At 44.2% G+C, this 26,385-nt stretch overlaps 2 protein-coding genes across 2 annotated transcripts in view; both read right to left on the bottom strand.

Moving 5' to 3' along the window:
- Positions 1 to 26,385, bottom strand: part of KDM8 (lysine demethylase 8) — a 402,374-nt gene that overhangs the window by 228,014 nt on the left and 147,975 nt on the right. The window lies entirely within an intron of this gene.
- IL21R (interleukin 21 receptor) overlaps positions 122 to 26,385 on the bottom strand; it is a 53,977-nt gene continuing 27,713 nt past the window's right edge. The window contains exons 5-9 of the mRNA XM_063143121.1: positions 12,907 to 13,061; positions 4,110 to 4,287; positions 3,282 to 3,375; positions 2,781 to 2,865; positions 122 to 1,486 (exon numbers count right to left, since the gene is read on the bottom strand). Coding sequence (XP_062999191.1) covers positions 629 to 1,486; positions 2,781 to 2,865; positions 3,282 to 3,375; positions 4,110 to 4,287; positions 12,907 to 13,061 — 1,370 coding nt within the window. The 3' untranslated portion in view covers positions 122 to 628. The remainder of the gene's footprint in view (positions 1,487 to 2,780; positions 2,866 to 3,281; positions 3,376 to 4,109; positions 4,288 to 12,906; positions 13,062 to 26,385) is intronic.

Below are 26,385 nucleotides of genomic sequence, written 5' to 3' on the forward strand. Positions count from 1 at the left end.
ACCCCCAAGGTCTGGTCTAATACCCATGGACTGAGCCCCATGTCACAGCCCCACTCTCCCTTTCAGCCCCCTCTGCAGTCCAGGTCCCCCCCAGCACTGGTCAATCACCCAGGAATTGGTAAAGGGTTTATTGTATCTTCTTTATTAAGCACCCAACAAACAACTATGTAAAAGATGCAAGAGCAAGCTGACCCCATCTGAGGCTTACAATCTAAACGGTAAAGTTACCTAAGAGGAGGAGGAAAGCAGGGAGAACTGGAGATGTCATGAAGGCTTGGGCAGTTGTGTTGCAGGGTGGCGGCTGCATGATGTCCTGCTCCGGAGTTGTCCCTCTGATGTCAGACTTGGAGAAAATGAATCTCTCTCCACTTTGGTGACAAAGAGATGCAACTATCACGCTGCATGTGTGTGTGTGTGTGTTTCTGCCCACAGTCAATGAACCATTTCTGCTGGTGCCCCGCAGGCCCTGTCAACTGAAACTTGTTCTGTTGCGGCTGATGCCCTCAACTTCTCAGAGGGATTCATTCTAAGATCACTTTATTAAAATGTGACCTTTCTCAAGCAGAAAGAAAAATTGTCAGGGAGGAAATTTAGCATCCAGGTTCTGAGCAGTGCCCTGCTCTGCTCTTTAACTTGACTGAGTCTCATTGTGGCATGAGACCCATTGCTTGACGTAACATGGCAGGAAAGCCTCCCTTTCCTCTTCACCTCCCACAGTGGTTGGCTCGGAACCACAACTGGCTCGTCTCCTTTCAGACTCACAGTCCACAGAGCTCCCACAGTCACAGTCTGCAAAGCCACTGTCAATGGTATCGAGATCCAGGCTATTTGTGGGGTCACCATCAGCATCGAAATCAGGAGAGAGCAGGCTGCTGTAGAAATGTGTTTCCTCCTGTAGAGATGAGATGCTAACAGGATTTCCCAAGGCACAGGGCTCCAGAAGGAGGCCAAAGAATTGTGCATTGTTCCCAAATTTTCTGCCCAGGGAGCCGCCTGCTGGAAAGAAAGCCGGGGGAGTGTTGCTTGCCCATGACTGTGAGCCAGTGGGGAAGGAGCTCCTCTGTCGCATCTCGTGCACTGGGAGGCTGTCACAGCTGCTGCTGCTGCCGCCAACAAAAGGTATGCTGCGGTAGGCAGCATCTCCCTCACCTTTCTCTTCCTCTTTCTCCTGCAGTTGCTCAGGAGCACAGCATGGACTGGCCTGATCACAGTGTGTACAGCAGGTTGCAAATTCACCAGCCACTGTGACTGTGTCAATGGACAGATGGCCATAGGCTTGCTCTTGTGTGCTGTCAGGGCCATCAGCAGAGGCCTGGAGGTGCGGGCTGGAAGCTGCAGGGGGAGAGATAGGTGGGCTGTCTCTCCACTTCCCCTTGGTGGGGCGTGGCGGAAGGTGCTTATGGCCAATCCCAAACACTTCAGGCATGACTGCCCCCCACTCAAAGACATCCAGCGTTGCTCCAGAGTGGGAGGTGCCAGCCCACATCTGTACAGAGGGGGAAGAGAGGTCAGTGCAATTGCTGTGGCTAGAGGAACAGCAGGTGGCTAGCCAGGGAAAACATGGGGGTGGGATCTAGAAGGATGTGAAGATTTATGGTTGTTCAGAGGGATCGATTCTAGAAGAGAAACTCTGATAGTCCTGTCTTGCTAAAACAACAAGGAGCCCCACAAAGGTATCTTCAAAGTTTGTTGCAGCCTGAATTTTTGCACACTTAAAAGCCCACTTTGTCAGCTGCATGTCCCTTCTGGAATTTGTCCATCTGAAGAGAAAAGCCTTCTACAACGCATCTGATTTTGACACAACTTTAAATATGTAATTCTGGAGACTTTATGACCTTTGTTTTTCAAATAGGATCCTATATTAAGGAGACATTTCACCATTTGGGCAAGAGGTGCAGAGGCAGGGTGGGTTTCAAGGAAACCTTGCTATTGTCATTAAAAAGACCCCACACACACACATGCCCAAACGTCTCTCTCTCACCAGAATGCGTTGGCTCAAACTCCCCCCCTTCAAAACTGACTCCACCTTAGAAAACAATCTCAGTGCTCCAGATATTTCTGGATGCTGTAGAAAAATTTATTGTACAAAAGCCCAACATGTTTCAGCCTCCTATTTTTTTAAAGGCCTTCTTCAGGGGAGGGCTGGCCCAGAGGTACTGTTGCCACAAGCCTGCCTGCGCTCTCCCTCAGGGTTTGGGGAGGGGTGCTGTTGTGTGAGTGGGGCCCAAGAACCCCGCCTTCCCTACCACGCCACCCAGTGAGAAAGGTTGAGTGACCAGGCGGGGAGGGAGCTGCTGACCTTTCAGCAGGGGTTGCCTCCATGTTTCCCTTGCTTCCTCCCTCCCTCTGGATGGCTCTGCTGGCCCAAACCTTCCTACAGCACCACCCAAAGAAAGAAGACACGCCATTCCCTCAGTCCTGGCTGGCAAGAGAAGGAAGGGCTAAGCCTGTTCCTGCTCTGAGGCCATGGGGCTGCGGCTGCAGGGCCAAGGAAGGGAGGAGTGAGGGCTGTTGATGGCTTCCCATTGACCCTTGCCAGTGGTGGAGAGAGGGCTGCTCTGCTGCCCTTGGAATAAACGTGGCTGCGTTCAGCAGCCCTTGGATCCAATGTGGTCAGGCCCTTGGGATGGCCTGCCTGCAGCCATGGAGCCTCCGCAGACTGCCTGGTGTAGGTGGCACCTGTGTCTTGGGTGGGCTTCTTTGGGGACTTTGCCTGCCAATCAAATGCCCCTCCCTCCCTCCTTCCCTCCCCCTGCCAATTCTGCCCGTCCAGTTTGTACCTTGAAGTCTCCATTGTGGCTCAGATAGAGGGGCTGGAAGAAGGGAGCTGGGCTGGGGATGAACAGGTTCAGCTTCTTCCACAACCTGCAAGGGGTAAAGAGGCCTTTTGCCCAGCCATCTGCTAGCCCGAGAGGGGGACCAGGGTCATGGCAAAACCTTGAAAGGGCTCCTCCTCCTGAGGTGACTCCCTTTCCCTAAGTTCCCTTACCAGGAGGCGCCATGATCCAGCAACACTTTTTCACAAGTGCTCCAGAGGACTCATGCAAGGGTTACTCAGGATCCTTGGGAGGAGGCCCAAGCAGGAATCCAGATCCCCTTGCCTGCCTGGAACATCAGCAGTGATGGCTGAGCTGCCATAAGCAAGACTCCTAGGAAGCTATTCCTCTGCCCTCCTCCCCCACCTCCTGCCACTACAGCCAAGAGGGTCTCAGCCCCCACCCCTGTCCCTGTTGGCCACCTCTGCCTCTGCTGCTGCGTTCGTCCCCCACAGACTCACTCACCTCTGGCGCCAGCCCAGGAAGGACATGAGGGCAGCAAACAGGCTGAGCGGTAGCAAGAGCAGCACCAGCCATCTGGTTTCTCTGCTCTCTGGGGCTGAGGAAGCAAAGTGAAAGGGTCAGTCTCTTGGCTGTTCCACCTGTCCTGTGCCAGCTGTCACAGAGGGCTGGGCTGGGTGCCTGAGCTTGATCCAGGATGGATTTCTCACAGATGAGTAGCAGCCTCTCCTCGGGTGGCACCCAGGCATCAACCATCAGGTAGACAGAGAACTGGCTGGGGAGCTGCCTACCTGTCGCCCGTGAGTTGCAGCTGCCTCTGCCTGCGGTGGCTCCCTTGGCCCAAATCATCTGCTAAGGGGACAGTTCAATGTTCAACATGCAAAAGGTGCACTAGGACTGGCTGGGTGTGTGTGTGTGGAGCATTGCAACCAGAGAACATTGATGAGGGTGAGGCGAGGGAGTGCAACTGCCACAGGGCTCTTTCTGCCAAGGTGTGCTTGGGAGCAGGGTGCAGAGCCCCAGGTCAAATCCAGCCCACCTTGGCTGTGGATCTGGCCTTCTGGGGATCCCCAGAAGTCCACGGCCCCTTCCCCTGGCCCTCTACCCCCAATTCCCCATCATTTGGTGGCCTCCTGGCTTTTGTGCAGTGCCCCTCCCCCCTTCTAAAAGATGGAGATGCCTTTCCAATGGCTCAGAGACTGGCAGGAAATGCTTCCACCTAAAGCAGGCCGCCCCTGGAACGTGGCCTCTGAGGGCTTGTCTGAAACTGAATTCGGCCCTTGGCTGAAAGAGGTTCTCCAGCCCTGGTCTGAAGGCTGGTGACTGACTGACCTCTGGGCAGAGTTACTAGTGTGGCTGGCAGGCTCCAGTCACTCCAGGTTCCCAGGTAAGATGAGTGCTTTGCTGGCCTCGCTCGCACCTGGAACTCGTATTCTGTGTTCCCCTCCAACTCCTGGGGCAAGAGCCACAAGGCTCGTGTGTCCTGCAAAAGGTGTTTCTGGCGCCATCCCTGCAAGAAGGAAAAAGCCAAAAAGTGGAGCTGGGGGTGGGGTGCTTTTAGCATGGAAAACAGTGTTCTACTTGGGAGCCAGGGCTGGGGTCTGAAAAGCCAGCCCAGCTCAGGCTCTGCCCAGGCACCTCCCACTCTGGCTCTGCCCCTCCTCAGTCAGGCCCTGCTCTGCCTCCTACCAGCTGCCACCATCTAGGTAGCCAAACGAAGGGTTCTCGCCATCCCATCCTAGCCTATGTCCTGAGTTTCATTGACACATCAAGGAAGACCGGCTTTGGGGGTGGGTCATCTCAAGGGCCAAGGAAACACAATCAGCAGAAATGGGTCAGCTGTTGAAAATGGTGGAGTGGGAGGGCGACACCTCAGAGGATGCTTGCAACTCAGGCTTCCAAGCTGGTGCCAGCTCTTTGGCAGATTGGCTTCTGCAACCTTCTGGGAAGGAAGCCCCCCCCCCCTGAGGCATCCCAATTAAAGCCCTTTAGAAGGGCTGCAGCTCAGTGGCAGAGCCTGTGCTTAGCGTGCAGAAGGTCCCAGGTTCAATCCCTGTGAGCACCTCCAGGCAGGGCTCAGAAAAGATCCTGCCTGAAGCCTCGGCAAGCCACTGTGGCCAGTCAGTGTCAGGAATCCTGGGTTGGATGGACCAGTGGTCTGACTCAGCTTCCAATGTCCTAAGGGATCTCAAGCAAACCCCAACAGTGCCTCTTGCTTCTCCTGGCTGTTCTTGTGCTAAGTGCTTTCATCTGTAGCTGCCCACCCTTCCAGACTTGCATAACCAACCCTTTAAAGAACAACACTGTACTCTACCTTTCCCTGGTTGTACAAGCTGCCTGTTATCTGGTTAAAAGCAAGCCCTCCTCTCTTCCAGGGGACAAGGTCTGGTGAGCCCTTCTCTCACTAATGTTAATCTGAAAGGATTAAATAACTTTGCTAACAAATGACTGAAGAGACTACTCTGCACTGCAGGTGTTTAATTTGCTCTGGAATAGTTGGATGCTCTAAATGGGTTTTTTGGGGAGACCTACAAGAAGACCCCCCCCAAAAAAGATCCAAGACTCATTTTTAAGAAGACTCCATACTTATACTGCAGACCCCTGACCCATGGGCAAGAAGACCCTGCAATTGTAATTCTATGCTAATTTATCTGATGGCATTATAATACGTCTAACTGTGTCTGAATAGTATTACTATTAGGAGCCTAGGTACTCCAAATAAATGAAAACAAGTGCTTTCCAAACTTAAGAAATTCAAAACAGATGTTCCTCTCTTACAGGAAACTCATCTTTTGGTGGAGGCAGACTTTGCAATGATTATGCTAGTGGTAATTCTAAGAAGATTAAAAGAGTGGTCATACACATAAACAAGCAAGAACTGATTCAGAGGGATGCTTTCTGATTTTGGTGGTTAAATATGTTGTTGTTGTTTATTCGTTCAGTCGTTTCTGACTCTTCGTGACTTCATGGACCAGCCCAAGCCAGAGCTTTCTGTCGGCTGTCGCCACCCCTAGCTCCCCCAAGGTCAAGTCGGTCACCTCCAGAATATCATCCATCCATCTTGCCCTTGGTCGGCCCCTCTTCCTTTTGCCTTCCACTTTCCCTAGCATCAGCCTCTTCTCCAGGGTATCCTGTCTTCTCATTATGTGGCCAAAGTACTTCAGTTTTGCCTTTAATACCATTCCCTCAAGTGAGCAGTCTGGCTTTATTTCCTGGAATATGGACTGGTTTGATCTTCTTGCAGTCCAAGGCACTCTCAGAATATTCTTCCAACACCACAGTTCAAAAGCATCTATCTTCCTTCGCTCAGCCTTTCTTATGGTCCAGCTCTCGCAGCCATAGGTTACTACGGGGAATACCATTGCTTTAACTATGCAGACCTTTGTTGTCAGTGTGGTGTCTCTGCTCTTAACTATTTTATCGAGATTTGTCATTGCTCTCCTCCCAAGAAGTAAACGTCTTCTGATTTCCTGGCTGCAATCAGAGTCTGCAGTAATCTTTGCGCCCAGAAATACGAAGTCTGTCACTGCCTCCATGTTTTCTCCATCTATTTGCCAGTTATCAATCAAGCTGGTTGCCATATAAGTAGTACTACTCATATACAGTTAAATATACAAATATAGTAATTGCCATGGTTAATGTTTATGGCCCTAATTTGGATTCAGCTACTATGTTTCATGAGTTTCATTGCCTACTATTACTTGTGATCATTTGATAATTGGTGGGGATTTTAATGAGATAAAAATGGATATTTTGCATATATTGGACATGATGGGGCTTGTCAAGAAGAAGCCAGCTAGCTCTGTCTGATGCAGGCGATATAATGAGAACAACGTCTCACTGGGACATATGATGAAGACATATTCTGTAGTGGCTTTTTTCGGTTGTTAAGCTGTCAATTTCATGTGGATGCTTATTTAGACCTATGGACTGCTTATATTAATGTATATATTTGAATTGGAAATGTTAATCCTCCACCTATCCCACTCCTTGTGTGTGTTTTTCTTTTCCCTATATCAAAGGAGTTGTTAACAATTATTGTAAATTGATATATTTCATGATTTGCATCCCCCCCCCCCCCATTTTTTGGCTTTTTTGTCTGGCTGTTTTCATTACTGTTGTGTTGCAGGTCTTGACAGTGGCCAGGAGTGCATTTGCACAGTTAAAGCTAGTGCGCCAACTGCGTCTGTTCGTAGAGATGTCTGACCTGGCCACGGTGACACATGCCTTAGTTACATCCTGTTTGGATTACTGTAACATGCTGTATGTGGGACTGCCTTTGAAGAGTGTTTGGAAACTTCAGCTGGTTCAAAGAGCTGCAGTCAAATTGTTGACTGAGGCTGGTTACAGGGAGCAGACGATTCCCTTGTTAAAACAGCTTCACTGGCTCCCAGTCTGTTTCCAGGCACAATTCAAAGTGCTGGTTATGACCTATAAAGCCCTATATAGTTTGGGTCCAGGTTATCTGAAAGACCGTATTCTCCCATATGAGCCTGCCCGTGCTCTAAGATCTTCTGGGGATGCCTTTTTCTCAGTCCCACCAACATACCAGGCATGCCTGATGGGTACACAGGAGAGGGCCTTCTCGGTAGCTGCTCCAAAGCTTCCCATTTATATGTTTTAATTGTATGTGTTTTAATCTTGTAAACCACCTTGAGTCCCAGTACTGGAAAAAAGGCAAGGTATAAATAACAACAACAACAACAACAACAATAACTAAAAAAACTTTAAAAATTATAATGGCTCTAACTAAAGACTTTATAGGACTGGCCTTGAAAGAATAAAAAATTGCAGCTGCCTTCTGCAGAGCAATGGCAAGGTCACTGTGTTGGTAAAGATGCTGATATAAAGTGGAAGAACAGGAAACCTGACACATGCTCAGATGTCAACTAGAAGAAAAAAAATAGTGATTAAGCATCTCGTGTTGTGCACCTGCAGAGACAGGGACTGGGTTCAGATGACATAATCAACAGTAGGCTAAATAAATGGTTGATAATTGTGTCGTCTGTCAGGACTTTTTAACACCATGGTTGGTTATTTGGCTGAATAACCAACGTTAATAACCAACACTATCCAGAGTTGACTATTTGAACAACCATTTGTTATCATGTTGTGTGGCGGGCACCATTGACTATTTCGTTGCACACCGTTATTTTTGGTGACCACAGAGTCCCCTGGCAAGACTGACCAAAGCAGCGGCTGCCACTCTAGGCCAGCCAGCAGAACCTGCAATGGTTGATGGGAAGTTTGTGGGGGAGAGATGGTGGGCTTTGTTTCAATCAATCACACTGTTGACTAATAGTCAACTTGACGCTGGCCTTAATCCACTCCACAGTTGATTATAATAATGTCTTGTGGCGAGTACGCCCTTGATAATCAACTGTAGAGTTGACTATTCTGTTGTTCAAACACAGTCAAGGTGAGGGAGCCATAACACTAAGCATGAGCCATGATTGGGAGGAGGTGTTAACATAAATATGACCAAAGATGATGGAAGATGACTGTGGGTTCAAGGGAGATGTACTGGGAGAAAGACATCAATAAAGATAATGTGCCCAGATGGTAGACCTTTAAGGAGCAATCCTTTGCATATTTAGACCGAAAAAGGGCCTACAACTTCCAGTATGCCCCAAACAGCATGGATTGTGTCCTTTTAGGAAGTCTCAGATTAACTAGATATACATATTTTTTTTAAAATTTTGAAGCCATGGAAAAAAAAACCGGTGGGTTTCTGGGAGTTTTTCTGGGGGAGGGGACTGGCAATTTGGGGGGAAATAGAAAAAGAAACAATATTTATTTTTTAGTCGTCTTTGCAGATGTAAAGTCACTTTGTGTCTTTAGGATAGCCTTCTGTTGCTCTCCATATAATTTGGACTTCAGCTACCATCAGCCTCAGGTAACATAGAATCATAGAATCATAGAATAGCAGAGTTGGAAGGGGCCTACAAGGCCATCGAGTCCAACCCCCTGCTCAATGCAGGAATCCACCCTAAAGCATCCGTGACAGATGGTTGTCCAGCTGCCTCTTGAATTCCTCTAGGATGGGAAAGCCCACAACCTCCCTAGGTAACTGATTCCATTGTCGTACTGCTCTAACAGTCAGGAAGTTTTTCCTGATGTCCAGCTGGAATCTGGCTTCCTTTAACTTGAGCCCGTTATTCCGTGTCCTGCATGAAAGGTCTTCCACTAGCTCCTTCATTACTCTAGGATGCAGTTCATCGGGCCCTGCAGATTTGAACTCATTCAAGGAAATTAGGTGTTCCTTGACCATTTGTTTATCAATCTCAAACTGTAATCCTGCCCCCTCAACTTCTGCTTCACTTTTTCCAGGGGGGTCATAGACCCGCTTTTGGGAGAAGACTGAGGCAAAGTAGGAATTGAGCACTTCAGCCTTTTCTTTGTCATCTGTTATCAATTTGCCATCCTCATTAAGCAGATGAACCACCATTTCTTTCCTCTGTCTTTTACTACTCGCATATCTGAAGAAAGCCTTTTTATTGCTTTTAGCATTCCTCGCTAATCTCAGCTCATTCACAGCTTTAGCCTTCCTGACGCCATTTCGGCACTTCTGTGTCACTTGTCTGTACTCTTCTTTTGTAGCCTGGCCTTCCTTCCACTTCCTATATGTAAGCTTTTTTTGTTTTCAGGTCATCTCTAAGCTTTTTGTGGAGCCACATGACTTTTTCATTTTTCTGATGTCACCACGGTTATCTATCAGTGGTGGCTTCTGTTTGGATTAAGAGAGTGGGGAGTAGTTAGGGTCAAATCCCAGTGCAGGGTAGATGTGGGAATCCAGGGCAGGGGGTGGGCTAGACAACCCTCATAATGGCTGCCATGGCAATATTAAAGCCTCAGGAATGAAAGGGCAGTTATGATGAATATCACATAAATTCAATGAACTGTATCAGTGCAGTTGCGCTGCTACAAAGTTTCAAAGTTGCAGCAGAATTTCCAGAAAACAACAATGACAAAAGATTTTCGTGGTTTTCAGTCCCTCAATATTTGCTGCCCATTCCCACTATCAACGGTGCTACGATTTCTCCTGGCTGGATAGCCTGCGCTCTCTCCTGCCATGTAACCATTTTACTGGTTGGCCCCTGTGTGAACAGAGTGCTGGACTAGATGGACCCTCAGTCTGATCCAGCATCAGGGCACTTCTTATGTTCTCATTGATGCCAATTTACAGCAATGCTGTTGCAGGCTTTTGGAGAAATTAGTAGGCAAAGCGTCGTCGTACAGATGCTTCTGCGGTGACTCTACTCACATGTTGGGAAATGAAGCATGACTCGGAGCATTCCTAAATGTCTATCAATAAAATATACATTAGATCAACAATTTGATTAAGGAGTGGAAGAAATAACTATGCTAGGCATCTTACAGAGAGGATTAAAAAACATTTCCTATCTGTACGCCACCCTGAGATCTTAGTGATATAGGGCAGGATATAAATATCTTAAATAAATAAATGAATAAACAAATATTTCCAGACATTTTACATCTCTAGACTTCCTAGAAAAGTCCTCTTATTACATAGTTCTCAGAAATCATAATCCAAAGCTGTTCAGTTTTTCAGAAAAAAACAGAAGTGGTCTTTGGGGGGAAAACATTCTTCTGATTTTTTCTGTTTTCCCCTCTGGGCCTTCACATCTCTAAGGTTAAGCCATTATTGTTCCCAAAACACATGGGCATCCCCCAACATTAGATTGTTGGGGAATAGACACCTCATTTCCAATTGGTGAATGAATGATCTAACTACCCACACATCCTATTTTTGATTGGAAGATTGTTGTCGTATCACTCATTGGGGCCCAACCTCTGGCCAGAACAACTATATAAAAGCAAAGGTACTAAGAGCTCTGGGCTTCTTTTTCTTTACTTCATTGTCTTGCTGCTTTGCCTTTGATTTTTATTCAATTATTCAAGGATTTGGGTAAATATGGATCTCATAGACTTTAGAACTTACAATAATTTTAACCCTTTACTTTCTGAATTAGAATATTTTCTGAACTTCAGACTTTGTCTAAGTTTAGGAACTGAGATTTGGAATGATTTCTAGATGCAGACAAGCTGGAGCATGTTCAGAGGAGGGCAACCAGGATGATCAGGGGTCTGGAGCCCTATGAGGAGAGACTGAAAGAACTGGGCATCTTTAGTCTGGAGAAGAGAAGTTTGAGGGCAGACACGATAGCACTCTTCAAATCCTTGAAAGGTTGTCACACAGATGAGGGCCAGGATCTCTTCTTAATCCTCCCAGAGTGCAGGACACGGCCTAATGGGCTCAAGTTACGGGAAGCCAGATTCCGGCTGGACATCAGGAAAACAAACCACACTGTTAGAGCAGTATGGCAATGGAACCAATTACCCAGGGAGGTGGTGGGCTCTCCCACACTAGAGGCATTCAAGAGGCATCTGGACAGCCATCTGTCAGGGATGCTTTAAGGTGGATTCCTGCATTGTGCAGGGGTTTGGACTCGATGGCCTTAGAGGCCCTTTCTAACTCTGCTATTCTATGATTCTATGACTTGGCTATCTTAGACCCAAACTTGGTTAACTCTTTAAATCTCAAATTTGGCTAACTCCTCAAGCACCATTATGATTTAGCTTCTAGAACTGGGTGCAAAATTTGGATTTAAGATTTTATACTTGATGCAATGTTTTGTAACTGATGCAACCAGAATAAACCCTTTAAATCACAGAAGCATTTGTATTTCCCCAGAAACCTGAGCATGGAAATAGAGAAAATGGGGTGGTACCAGGTGTAATGGCTGCCACAGGCATATTTTAGCATAAGAGAAGCCACGTTGGCACTGGAGGTGAACTGTTCATAAAAAAAATCTTGTACAGGTGCAGAAATAATATTCACTCTGGGTGAAATTTCAAGTGGCTGATTGATGAGCATGTTAGCAGTGCCTCCTCGTGGCCTCCTCGTGGTTACTCACGAGGATCTGGGGAAACCCGCAAAGCCTGTCCACATGTTCCATGGTCTCGGGATCATCCTGAGACCATGGAAAAACCGCAACAAAAGGGTAGGGCGATATCCTGCCAAGGGAGGGATCATCCCTTCCTGCTCTCGGGATGCCCTGTGCATCATGTGGATGCACAGGGACGATCCCGAGGCGATTCCTGGGATTTCGCCCCATCTATCTGTGCCTTTAGCCATAGAAATTACAGGAAACAGCTGTTAGCTAAGTTTCCTATTTCATCAACAATACTTTGCACATGCTCCATATTTTATGCTTACGTGACCAAAAATTGCTAATAAAACAGCTGACACTCAGCAACAGTCAGAGAGGGGTATTCTTTGGCAGAGGTACATCTCTCCATTGCAATGTGAATTCCTTTCTATCAATAAAGATGTGTTGGACCATAAGAAGCTTCTTTGTAATGTTTGGTCCACAACAGAGGGGAGGGTAGGAGACAGACAAACTGCCTTACACAGCTTCCTATGCTCACTCCAGTCTCCTTCCCTCCTGCTCTGAAGTGCTGTAGCAAAAATGCAGGGCAGCAGGAGCACGTGTTGCATCTGATTATCAACAGGACTGCACACTTAGTAATGCTTTAGTTTAGCTTTTTACATTCAAGTAGTGTGCAGGAGGAAGCCAAGGGAAGTTAGAAATTTTAGCGTGTTTTCGTTTTAGCTTTGAGATGCAAGTCGAGTGCAGGAGGCTGACGAGGAGGACTCATACTACCGAAACAACAGTGCTAGAAGCTCAATTTACTATTTTGCTCTCTGCATTTGTAGTAGCAGCTTTGTCAACAGCAATCCTTTTAGTTAATCTTAAACTGATGTTATTCTCTTTCACTGCCAATAATAGAGAAAGCTTCTAATACTTATATAACCACCACAGTATTTTCCCTAATTTTCCTAAATTTTGGAGTTTTCTTAAAGAATTTAATGGATTTCAATTTATTTTTTAGCTTGTGGTGATGTTTGCCTTTTTGGACTTAGTTGGTTATGCATCGAGGTGTCTAGAATCCAACCTGTGTAGGGTTCTGAAGCTAAACAGAACCAAATTAATAATGAAGACTCTCTTTCTGTCCCTGCTTCTTGTGGCAGACCCTATCTGCCCCTTGGGCAGCAGCACATAGTCCTTTGGGCCCAAAAGCCCCCCTCCGGCTGCCAACTTACCTGCCAGGGGTGGCCCCTTTCCCTATAGCACAACTGGTACTGCAGCTTGTCATTCAGGTAGTTATATGGATGGTGCTGGTATTTGGTCTTCCAGGAAATGTTGTAGCCAGTGGGAGATGCAGCCACTGTCAAGTTGAAAGGTGGATGAGGCTTGACTGAGAGGGGGATAAACAGAGAGCAAAGAGAAAATGTGTCCTCAAAGGTGCTTATAGTAGTACTTTTTAATGCAATTTATGTTGTTCCTTCCTCTTGCCCTTATCTTTGTATCTTTACTTCTTTTACAAAATACTGTTGTCGTTGTTGTTTTTAAAGAATGCTTTTATTCTCTTATAGCATTTCATTTCATTTATTACATTTCTATACTGCCTTATAGCTAAAGCTCTCTGGGCAGTTTACAATTCTTAAAAATACATTATAAAAACCCTTTACATACAAACATATAAACAGGGGACACACACATATATATAAAACAATTTTTAAACGATCAAAGTAAGAAAAATTATTACGTTTATATACCATCCCATAGCTGAAGCTCTCTGGGAGGTTTACAAAGATTAAAATGTTGAACATTAAAAATTGATATATAAAATTAAAACCATAAAAACAGACAACATACAACGACAATATATATTTAAAACAATTGTGAACTCTCACTGAGGCCTAAATATAGATCTGGGGTCAATTAAAAACTCAGCATATGCTCTTAAATGCCTGGGAGAAAGGAAAAGTCTTGACCTGGTGCTGAAAAGATAATAATGTTGGTGCCAGGTGGGCCTCATTGGGGAGATGGTTCCATAACTGGGGGGCCACCACTGAGAAGGCCCTCTCCCTTATTGCCATCCTCCAAGCTTCTTATATATTCAAATCTCTTGGTCCTCATTATTAATCTGGCTGCTGCATTTTGCACAAGCTGCAGCTTCTGAACCGTCTTCAAAAGCAGCCCCACACAGAATGCATTGCAGTAATCTAACTTGGAGGTTACCAGAGCATAGACAACTGAAGCCAGGTTATCCCTGTCCAGATAGGGGCGTAGCTGGGCCACCAACTGAAGCTGGTAGAAGGCACTCCATGCCATCAAGGCCACCTGAGCCTCAAGTGACAGAGATGGTTCTAGGAGTCAGAAGAACCACCCAGAAGCCCTCATCCAGTCTATTGTCACGGCCAGGCACCAGTTTAGCACATCCACAGCTTCACCTGATGAAGATGAGAAGTAGAAGTGGAGCTGCATGTCATCAGCATACTGCTGATAACACACTCCAAAACTCCAAATGACTGCACTCAATGGTTTCATGTAGATGTTGAACAGCATGGGGGACAAAACTGCCCCCTGCAGGACCCCATACTGGAGAATCCACAAGACCAAGCAATGTTCCCCAAGCACCACCTTCTGGAGCCAACCCACCAAGTAGGAATGGAACCACTGCAATGCAGTACCTCCCACTCCCCACTCCATTCAGACAGTCGTCCCAGAAGGGTGCCATGGTCAATGGTATCGAAAGCCACTGAGAAATCGAGAATCAACAGACCCATACTCCCTCTGTCTTTCTCCTGACATAGGTCATCATACAGGGCATCCAAGGCTGTTTCTGTGCCAAAGCCAGGCATGAAACCCGACTGAAATGGATCCAGATAATCAGTCTCATCCATGAGTGCCTGGAGCTGGCTTTCAACCATCTGCTCAAGGATCTTGCCCAGGAATGGAACATTTCTTTAGGAGTTGTCTTTTCAGGAGGCCTGGGACCACTCCCTCTCACAGGGGGGCATTAATCATTTCCCTGGCCTAGCTAAGAGGGGCAAGGATCCAATATGTAGGTGGTTGCACGAACCTCCTTGTCAACGTCCTTGAGTTGTATCAACTGAAACTCATCCAAGAAAACTGGACAAGGCTGTACTCTGGATACCTCACTTGATTCACCTGCTATAACATTGGATTTTAAGTCCTGGCGGATGCCAAAGATTTTATTCTGGAAGTGTCTAGCGAATTTATTATCAGAAGGTTCTACAATATCTTTGGGGCCAACATGTAGTAGTCCCCAGACAACTCTGGAAAAGCTCCACTGGGTGGCAGATTGATGGTTTGATAGTGGCAGCAAGTTGTTTTAGTTTTTGCTGCCCTCACTGCCCTTGAATATACCTTACTATAAGCATTTACCAGTGTTTGATTGCATCTACTAGGAGTTCTTCTTCATCTGCACTCAAGCCATCTCCTATTTTGTTTCATCACTCCCAGCTCTGAAATACACCATGGAGCTGTACAAGCTCTACTCAGGAGAGGGCACTCAGGAGCAATCCTGTCAACCACCCAGGTGATTTCTGCATTCCACAGATCAACCAGGGTTTCGACAGGAGGGCCAGCCCTATCAGCTGGAAAACTTCCCAGAGCCCCCTGGAAACCATCTGGATCCATTCATTTATTATTATGGCAATCCTGAATGGGTTTTAGCCAATTATAAGTCATATATAAAATCAAATACAACAAATACAACAAATACATCAATACTTATATTACATTATATTACATAGTATTATTCCACATATGGCTTCCGATAGGACGCCATTTGAATTATCATAGTTCTTAGAGTACATCCTTATTCAAAAAGGCTTTCCTGATTTTTGCCGCATTCACCACAAAATAGGCTAGATTCAATGATATAGAATTCATTGTGAGAAGATGGACGATTTTGTCCCAGTCTGTGCTATGGGCCATTTGATCCAAATACCTTGCAAAATATCTATTCCTGGGGGTCTCATATAATCTGCAATATAGAACGTAGTGGGCTGTGTCCTCCACCACCTGGGCACCGCAAATACATAATCTCTGTTCCCTTGGGATATTTTTGTGCCTTACTTCTCTAAAGTTGGACGGCATAGACTGAAATCACAGATTGGCAAGGGCTCTACAGAGCTCAGGGGTGGTAATTTCAGTTAAATATTTTTCTTCCCTATGTTTTACTTTTATATAAGGGTAACTTTTATATAAGCCTAGCTACAGTTATCCATGCTCTGATAACCTCTGTTTGGATTACTGCAATGCGTTATACGTGGGGCTGCCTTTGAAAACGGTCCGGAAACTTCAACTGGTACAAAACAGGGCAGCACGGTTACTAACAGGGACTGGCCGACGAGACCACATTATGCCAGTCCTTTTCCAGCTTCATTGGCTGCCAGTCCAGGTCTGGGCCCGATTCAAAGTGCTGGTATTAATATTTAAAGCCCTAAACGGCTTGGGGCCAGGTTATCTGAAGGAACGCCTCCTCCCATATGTACATGCCCAGACCCTAAGGTCATCCTCAGGGGTCCTTCTCTGCGAGCCCCTGCCAAAGGAAGTGAGGCAGGTGGCTACCAGGAGGAGGGCCTTCTCTGCTTTGGCACCCCGGCTGTGGAATGAGCTCCCTAAGGAGGTTCGCTTGGCACCTACATTATATGCTTTTAGATGCCAGGTGAAGACATTTTTATTCTCCCAGCATTTTAACAGTCTATAAATAAATTTTAACTTGGTGTTTTAAATTTGTAATTGCTGCTGTTTTTATCTGGTTGAGCTTTTATATTGTATTTTATACTATGGTTTTATACTGTTGTTTTATACTTTGAATGTTTTTAATTTTTGTGAACCGCCCAGAGAGCTCCGGCTATTGGGCGGTATAGAAATAAATAAATAAATAAATAAATAAACTGTTGGAATATCTGGAAGCCTTAATTGCATCCATATCGATTGTACTGAAATGACACTGTAGAGTTTGTCTTATTAGTTCCTGCTGTGTTGTATATCTCCACCCAATATTACTTTGGGGTCAAGTCCAAAGTATCTCATTTTGGTTTTGCAGTGATGTAGCCAGTTATTTGTTGAGCAGGAAGATCTCTGCTCATCTATGATAAACTAACCAGCTTATTTATTGTATATTTTGTTTTAAGATAATAGAAGAGCATGGGCTTCCAGATGGAGTACTCTAGGGGAAGCACCCCTACCTCTGCCCTTATATAACATGTGGGTGTGTCAATGGGAAGGCCTATCAAGGTTCTCAAAAATTTGTTTTGGACCACATCGAGTTCTTTTACCTTTGTACTTTTACCTTTGTACTGCCCCAAATTTCAGCCCCATACGTTATTTGCAATAACACTTTTGCCCTGAAGACTTTACAGGCTGGGACTACCAATTGTCCCCCTCTGACTCTAGCGAACTTCAGCACCATTTGCGTAGATTTGTACGCTTTCAGGTTTGTTGCCTCCAAGTGAGTAGACCACGAGCTGTTTTGCTTGTAATATATACCTAAATAATTAAATGAGTTTGTCTGTTCCAATGGGTGGCCATTTAGAGTCCACCTGTGACTGGGGGTGGATGGATTGTAAACCGAAAACCATTACTTTAGTTTTGGAGTAGTTTATATTCAATAGCTCCTTTCTACACGCTTCCCCAAAGGCTTTGAGCGATCTTCTCATGCCCACTTGGTTTTGTGATAAAATCACCATATCGTCCGTGTACAGCAGTAGGTTTACTTTCCTTGAACCCACAGCCACCGGGAAGTTTGCATTATTTGCCAGGTCCCCAATAAAGTTATTTACATAGATGTTAAATAAAATGGGGGCTAGTAGACATCCTTGTCTGACCCCTGTATAAGTTTTGACTTTGTCAGACAATTGGTCACCTCTTCCAGATCTGATTTGAGTGGAGGTATTTCAATATAGTTTTTTTTACCAATATAAGTAGGCAGGTGTCCATCCAAGATACCACAACTTTTGCCACAATCTTTCCCTATTAATCCCATCAAAAGCTGATGAAAGATCTACAAATGTGGCATATAGATGTCCTCTTGGATGCCTGGCATACTTCTCAACAAGATGATTTAAGATGAAGCACTGGTCTATTGTCAATTTACTGCTACAAAATCCAGCTTGTTTGTCACCAATCATATTATTTTGATTGACCCAGGCCGTTGCTAGACGGGGCTGTAGCATGTGTTACATACCAGCGTAGTCCTTACAGGTCCACATGACGTTCACCATGATCCGTGTTCATCCTGTGGTGAAACCTCTGTTATGCCGTATTTTATGAAACGGCTTTAAGCCCGCTTTTTCCTGTCGGCGCACGCTAATTTGGATACGGGCGGCGGAGGTGTGGGATGAAATGAGGTCAGCACGGTTTCCGGTAAGGTCAGCACTGGTCAGGAAGAAGGCGCGCTAAGGGGAGTGGCCAGCGGTTTCGGCCAAACCTCATCCTCCATTTGCGCCCTGTGTGCAGCTGTGGCAGCGGCACGGTGCCTTTTTTTTTTTTTACTAAATGGGTCTGCTTTGTGCATGAATGGACGACCAAAAAACTGTCTGGTGAGTTGTTGGGTGTGTGTTGTGGATGTGTGGGATATGTGGAGCTTGTTACCTCTGTGTGGGTAACTTTTCGGGAAGGCGGGCATCCAACTGTAATGGGAAGTTGGTGGCCTGTCGCGGTGGGCAGCTGCAGGTCCTGTCCTAATGCCGGTGGTTTAGGCTGCGCGGTTGATGGGCACGGTAGAGGCAGGCAGAGCTGTGTGCCTATTGGTGTGGGTATGTGGCAGCTGGGTGTAAGGGGGCAACAGGCGAGGGTGGGTGGCCATCTTCCATCGACCACGCGGCGGCAGGCGGAAGGACAGGGAAGCATCAGCCCAGGGGGTGGGCATGTGCCCCTTTGCGCTGTGTCAATGCACTCCCCTATCCTTCTGACTGCATTTGCTGGGGGGGTGGAGTGACGGTGGCAGGCTGCTGACACCGGTTTCGCACCTCCGCTGGTGTGGAAACTGACGAGCCCCCCTTCTTTCTGCTTGGCCCGTGTGTAGGTATCAGGAATGGCTCCGAAGGGGAGGGGGTCACTTGGTGGCACCAGGAGATTCTAGATCTGTTGGACATTTGGGGAGAACAGAGGATACAAGAGCAGCTGAGGGCTAGCCACCGCAACTTTAATGTGTTCCAACAAGTGGCACGGGAGATGCACTTGTTGGAACACTTAGTTCCACAAGTGGCACTAAAACCAAGGGACAGAGTGAGGAATGGAGTGAGGAATAGGAGCATGTGAGGAACCATAATGTGGGTTGGCTCCGTGGGATGGGGGGGAAGGGTGCAGGGCCGGTCATCGCCGGAAAAACTCAGAGGCCAGATGGGAGATGTAGGCGCAGAGTGCACATGCAGACGACTGTCCTCGGATCACAATACATCTGTCATCACCCCCGAAAGCAAATGACAGCATCTCTGCCTTGTCAATGTTGCCGCTCAACAATGCCACTCTTTCCCATCCTCCTTCCACCACTGGCCATGCCCCCTGTGGGTCATTCCCTAATGCCAACTGGCTCCCCTGTACCCAGCCCGGGGGAGAATGCAACAAGAGCAGCAGCAGCACTTCAGCTGCCGCCACTGCCAACCACCGCGGATTGCACTCTTTCGCACTTGCGCAAATCGTGCCGCGGACGGAAAACTCCCCCGAAAATCAGGCCAGTGTGGCTGCCCATCCTGTGCTCGACCCGGCAGCACCACAACCGGAGCAAACTCCCACAACCACCACCACCAACCTCAACACCGGGATAACCCACACAACGTGTGGACCATGAGGCATCACACCTATACAGGAAAACTCGCTTTCACCCCTCCTCAACCATGGAACACCCAGTAGGTCTAGCAAGGCCCCCAGTCTTCCACTTTAGTGAGAAGAAGCTTGGCATACAGTTTAGAGGACACATCTAACAGGCTGATGGGTCGATAGTCAGCTGGGCATGATCTATCCCCCCTCTTATAGATTGGAACAGTTACACTTTGGGCCCATCCCATGGGAAATTTGCCATTTTGATTTATAAATGTGAACATTTTGGCCAAGATCGGAGCCCACCACTGTGCATTTTCTAGATATAGCTCAGGTGGGAGCATATCCTCCCCTGGGGCCTTCCCTCCTTTTAAACTAGATATAAGCCTTTTTACGTTGTTGGTGGTTACATCTGGCCAGGGTTCTGTCTCTTGTATATTGGGGAGTAATAATAACTGGGGCATATTAGTAATTCCTTCTGAGTTATAAATTTTCCTAAAATATTCCTCCCATTGCCGGATCATTATTGGGGTTGTTGTATCGTATATAGGTTCCCTAAGTTTACATGCAACCAGTTGCCAGAACTTGGTTGTGTTTTGATCCTTAGAAGCTTGTTCAATATCTGCCCATAATTGAGTAATATAGGCAGTTTATTTTTAATAGTTTCCTATATTTGCGTCTTTGTACCTCCAGAGTGCAGAGATCACGTCTAGTGCCCCTGCACTCTTGGTCAAACCAGTCCTCCAGGTGGGGCCGTTGCTTAATAGGGGCGGTGGTTGAGCACAGTAAACCTAGCCGTCGAGTCAAATTCTGGAATAAAGGTATACAATCTATGGGAGCTGCACTAAGAAAGGTAGTTCTTAGAGATATCCACTCCCAACTATATAGTGTGTCTCGAACCTGTTCTTGCAATTTATTATCCCATCTTAGTTTTCGTTTACTGTGTTGGATATAAGGCAGTTCTGAAGTTCTTTCATTCCTTAGCTCCCATGCTCCTTGTAGCTCCAGGATCGTTGGTTGATGATTGCTTGCAGGTTGATTTCCTATCGCAAAGTTCTTTATTACTAAAAAGTAATCAATTACACTGTCCCCATTTCTGTTGGTAAATGTAAAATTTGCCATTATATCATCTAGACCCGTGCCATTCAGAATAAGCATGTTAGATTTATATATTAGTCTAAAAAGGCATGCTCCTGCTTCATTAAATATCTTGTCCTTAGATTTCCTTGATGGTAGGTGTTCAATTTCTTCATTAGTTAATGCTCATTTCTGCTGTGCATTAATGTACCCATCACCAATCCTAGCATTAAAATTCCCCATAATTAAAATTCCACTTGGTGGATTTTGTGAATTTATTGTGTCCATGAGGGATTCTAACTTCTCCCACATATCAGGGTCATAGATAACTGATCCTTTAGGAGGTCTATAGATGTTAATACACACAAGTCTTATATCTTTATATTTAAGGGGGCGGAGCTTGGCAGCCATGAAGCTGGTAAGAATTTTCTAATTTTCTAACCGGCCTTGCTGGGAAAATCAATTATCTCCTTTTAAAAGGGTATAAATCTCTGAGCAACATGATGGAAAAGGACTATGAATATTAAATGTTTAAGTTGCTGATAACAGAGTAAAGCTAAAAAGAGATACAGTGGGATTTTGGAACGTTTCTGTGCTGCGTCTGTGGAAAGCGAAACTAACTGCCAGGGCTGCAGTTACAGCAGTTACAGCAGTTAATGGTTTGTTTTTGTTAGAGACGTGGACTTGATTTATGGCGAATCTCACTGTTTATTGCAAAGCGGAGAAGAATTAAAAACTGAAGAGAAAAGCAACTCAGCCGCAGTTTCATAGAATCTTAGAATCATAGAATAGCAGAGTTGGAAGGGGCCTACAAGGCCATCGAGTCCAACCCCCTGCTCAATGCAGGAATCCACCCTAAAGCATCCCTGACAGATGGTTGTCCAGCTGCCTCTTGAATGCCTCTAGTGTGGGAGAGCCCATAACCTCCCTAGGTAGCTGATTCCATTGTCGCACTGCTCTAACAGTCAGGAAGTTTTTCCTGATGTCCAGCCGGAATCTGGCTTCCTTTAACTTGAGCCCGTTATTCCGTGTCCTGCACTCTGGGAGGATCGAGAAGAGATTCTAGTTTGTTGCAGTTTGTCGCTGGTTGGTGTGCAAGGGGGGGAGGATCGGCAGTTTGCAGCGTTCGGTGGGGAGACAAAGTGTTGACGGGACTTTGGACTGTGTTTATGGCTTGTTTTGGTCTCCCTTAGTGAATGCTGTCTTGTACGTGGTGTAATTCCCCCCCCCCCTGAGAAGAAGGAGTGATTAAGTGTTGGAAAGCACACAGAAAGATAAATAAACTGCCAAGAAAGGGAGCTGGAACTAAGGAGGAGATTAATGCCCTTAGATTAATTATTTTGATGTCGAATATCAAAAGAAGGATAAAAAAAGAAATTGCAAAAGTTAAGTGGCCAAAAAAAATGACCCAGTAATCATAATCAATCCCATTTGGAAGAATCAGTTTCAGAAGAAGAGCAGGAAAACACAGTCCCTGCCACACCAGTTATAGAAGAAAAAATGGCTGAAGGAGGAAAAGAAACTGGCAGTCAGCCAGCCACCATAGCTGAAATCAAAGCTGTTATTGCAGAAAACAACACAATCATTTTTTAAAAAATGGCTCAGCAAACGGATAAATTAAATCAACAGATGCGTGTCCTGGCTGATAAGATCTCACAGAACGTTAAGGCGATACAGGATTTGGAGGCTGGAGCAGACCTGACCCAGAAGAAACAAGAGGCTTTTGAAAAATCGACTAATGTGCACTTTCAAGACCACGAATTAAGGCTGATAGGCTTAGAGGATCAAAGTCGCCGTTCATCGATTCGAATAAAACATTTAATTCAAATACAAGGAGAGAACTTGAGAGAAATAATCTTGAATTGGTTTAAAGAGTTGATGCCTGATTTGCAAATTGAACAATCAGAAATTGATCGAGTTCATAGAGTGGGGGGCCAAAATTATAAAGGGGCTACTAGAGATATTTTGGTAAAATTTGGTAATTATTATAAAAAAGAGCAAGTCATGAAGAAATTGAGATCTACAGTATAAAGGCAAATCAGTGCAAATTTATAATGATCTTTCTCAGCACACATTGAATTGGAGGCGCAGTGTCAAGCCAATAACTGAAATTTTAGTGAAGAAAAAAATCACATATTCGTGGGGTTATCCTGTTTTTCTAAGATTTACATATGGAGGGGGGAGCACAAAGTAACCTCTCTGGAGCAGGGCAAGGAGCTGTTGAAGAGCTTGGGTCTGTATGAGGAAGCAAGCGTGATTGGAACAAGTGGGGGGGAGATGAGGCTGGGACATCTGGGGTGTAATAGAATTGTTATATGTACTATGAGATAATTGTAGATAGAAATGTTAAGCATAGAAATCTTGCCGGCCAGGCGCAGCACCGCCTCCCCCTCCCCCTAAAGTAGATGGCTGGAGTATTAGACTTACGGGGATTTGGGGGGGGAAAGAGGGGGGGAGGGGAGTGGGGGAAGGGGGGATGATAGGGGTTAGAGTAAGGGGAGTGAGGGTTATATTATGGTGTTTGTGTTTTTATGTATGTGAATTTGAGTTTCAGAGCACAAGGGATCGAAAGAGACTCCAAAAGGGTGAATATGGATAAAAAAATAAAAGTATCAACACTCAATGTTAAAGGTTTGGGCGCAGTCGTGAAAAGGAGGAGAATAGAACAAATGTTTAATAAAGAAGGATCTGACATTATAATGATGCAAGAAACACATCAGGGCTTCGATAACGTAAATATGATAAAATTAAAGTGGCTAGCTTACTATGAAAAGTCATTGGGGACCTCAAAAAAAAAATGGAGTGGCCATTTTGATTAAAAAAAAAAAGTGGATTCACATTAGAAGCCATAAAAAAGGATGATAGTGGTAGATATCTTATGATAAAAGGTAAAATTGAAGGAAAGGTATATACATTAATTAATGTTTATGCCCCAAATGAGAGACATAGAGAGTTTTTTATAAAAGTGTTTAAAGAAATAGAAGAATTTAAGGAGGGGTATGTTATCTTAGCTGGGGATTTTAATATGGTTATGGATAATAGATGGGACAGGTCGAACCCCACTAATGTGAAAAAGAGGAATAATATCACTATATTGAATAAATTAATAAAAGAAAATGATTATGTGGATTCTTGGCGTTTACTTAATGGGGTTAAGCCTGGGTTTTCATATTACTCCCCAGTTCATCATACATACTCCAGGATAGATCATATATTTGTCTCTAAAGACTTTGCAACTAAGATTTGTAAAATGGAAATGGGGGTAATAAAGGTAACTGATCACGCATTGTTAAGTTTGGAATTTGCAATTAAGAAGAATTACAAAGAGGCGTATAGATGGAAATTGAATACAAAAATATTGAAATATAATAAAGTGGTAGAAAAAATTCAGAAGGAATTGTCAGAGTCATGGGAAATTAATGAAAAGGGAGGAACAGCTGGGTCAGTCGTTTGGGACACCATGAAGGCTGTAGTTAGAGGAATTTGTATTAGAGAAATGTGCAGTTTAAAAAGACAACAACATGCAGAGCAGGAGAAGCTAGAGATAGAAATTAGAAGTCTGGAGGAAGAATATTGGCAGGGTAAAAATAAATATAAATTAGTAGAAATACAAGCTAAGAAGAAACAATTAGAAAATTTAAATTTAGAGGAGGTCCAAAAAAATTTAATATATATGAAAAGGGAGTATTTTGAAAATAGCAATAGGAATTCCAGATTGCTGGCCAGGCTCACACAAAAGGAAAAAGGGAGAAATGGGATAGAAGCATTGAAGGATAATCAAGAGAATTATTGCTATACAATGAAGGACAAAATAAAATTTTTTCAGAAATTCTATCAGGAATTGTATAAGGGTAAAGAAGTTCAAAAAGAGAAGTTGGAGGAATATATTGGAAAGGGAATAAAAATAGAAGGGAATAAAAATAGTACATAAAGAGCAAATGGAGAAGGTAATAACTCAAAGAGAAGTTGAAGATGTAATTGATAGTTTGAAAGTGGGTAAATCACCGGGAGCAGATGGTTTAGGATCAGAATATTATAAAGTTTTTAAAGAGTTTTTAGTTCCGAAATTAGTGAAACTTTATAACGCTATATTATTAGGAGAGAAGATACCAGAATCTTGGGAACATTCACTGATAATATTAATTCCAAAACCAGATAAAGACTTGACTATCCCCGATTCATATAGACCTATCTCATTAATAAATCAGGATGCTAAAAAAATTTCATCTATTTTGGCTAAACGGTTAAATAAATTTATATCAGAATATATAGGAGAAGATCAATGTGGATTTGTGGCAGGAAGGCAGATGCATAGTTTAGTGGGAAGAGTTTTAAACGCAATATATGCAATAAAAAAATCAAATATCAAGGCAGGAATTTTGGCATTGGATATTTTTAAGGCTTTTGATTGTGTGAGCTGGCAAGCACTAAAGATTATTGTAGATAAAATGGGATTTGGAAATAAATTTAAAACTATAATAGAACAGTTATATTCCCAAAATACAGCAGTAGTGGTGGTAAATGATGGACTCACTGATAAGATACGACTAGCCAGAGGTACAAGACAAGGATGTCCGCTCTCGCCGGTCCTGTTTGTAATGGTTATGGAAGTACTGGCGAATGCATTAAGGGATGATGGAGAAATAGAAGGAATTGGAGAGGTAAGGGAAATAAAATTGAATATGTTTGCGGACGATACCTTACTGACTATTAAGAACCCAATAAGAAAAATAGATAGAATTAAATATCAATTGAGAGAATTTGAAGAAGCTACAGGGCTAAGAATAAATTGGTCCAAATCAGAGATGATTTTGTTTAATTATACTAAGAAGGAAGAAAAGGAATGGGAATATAAGGGAATAGAAATGAGAGTTAAGGAGGAGATTAAATATTTGGGAATTAAAATTACAAAAAATCTAGATAATTTAGAAAAGGAGAATTTAACGAGGTTAAAGAAAGAGATATTAGGAAAATTGGAAAAGTATAAAAGATTAAATCTCTCTTGGTTTGGAAGAATAGCATTAATAAAAATGAAGATTTTAGCTAAAATTAATTTTGTGTTTAGGATGTTACCAATAAAAATATCAGAAACTGAGATAAAAAGTTGGCAAAATATTATTAATAAATATTGTAATGGAGAAAAGAAAGCGAGGGTAAATAAGAATAATTGGTATTTAAGCCAAAAACAGGAAGGATTGGGTCACCCAATTATAAAATTATACTATGTAGCAAATAGACTAAGACATATTGTAGAAGCAATTATAGGAGTAGGAGATTTATATTGGATGGAGGATAAAACTACAAGTAATGTAGAGATGAGTTTGGAAAATGTCTTTTTTAAGGAAGGAGGGAGAAAGTGGGTTGAAAGTATAGATAATCCACTCCTGAGGTCTCAATGGGAAATTTGGAGTAAATTTAAAAGGAAGCTGCTTCCAAGCAACTCTCCCTTATCACCGGTAATAATGCTAAAGAATTTCCCAGGGGAGCTGAAGGGTAGATTAAGTAAAATATTAAAAGAGAAAAATAAAATGAAATTAAAGGATTGGTTAAGAGATATAAATACAAGAGAAGATATGGAAGATTTGTCAAAGGAGAAAAAATTATCTTGGTTAGAGTATGCGCAATTAGAACAATAGAATAAAAAGTGGATTAAAGATAATAGAATTTGTAGAGAAATGACGAAGTTTGAAGAGTTAATAGTAAATAAGGAAAAAGGTAAAGGTGGTAGTATAGTCTTAAAAGGGTTAATGAGCGAAATATATAAAATATTGATAGAAAAGGAGTTAAGGGATAGCTCAGGGAAAATGGTATGGGAGACAGATTTGAAGGTACAAATAGGGCGACAGAGCTGGGAGGGACTGTGG

The sequence above is a fragment of the Elgaria multicarinata genome, chromosome 17 (genome assembly GCF_023053635.1).
Source record: "Elgaria multicarinata webbii isolate HBS135686 ecotype San Diego chromosome 17, rElgMul1.1.pri, whole genome shotgun sequence".
Classification (NCBI taxonomy): domain Eukaryota; kingdom Metazoa; phylum Chordata; class Lepidosauria; order Squamata; family Anguidae; genus Elgaria; species Elgaria multicarinata.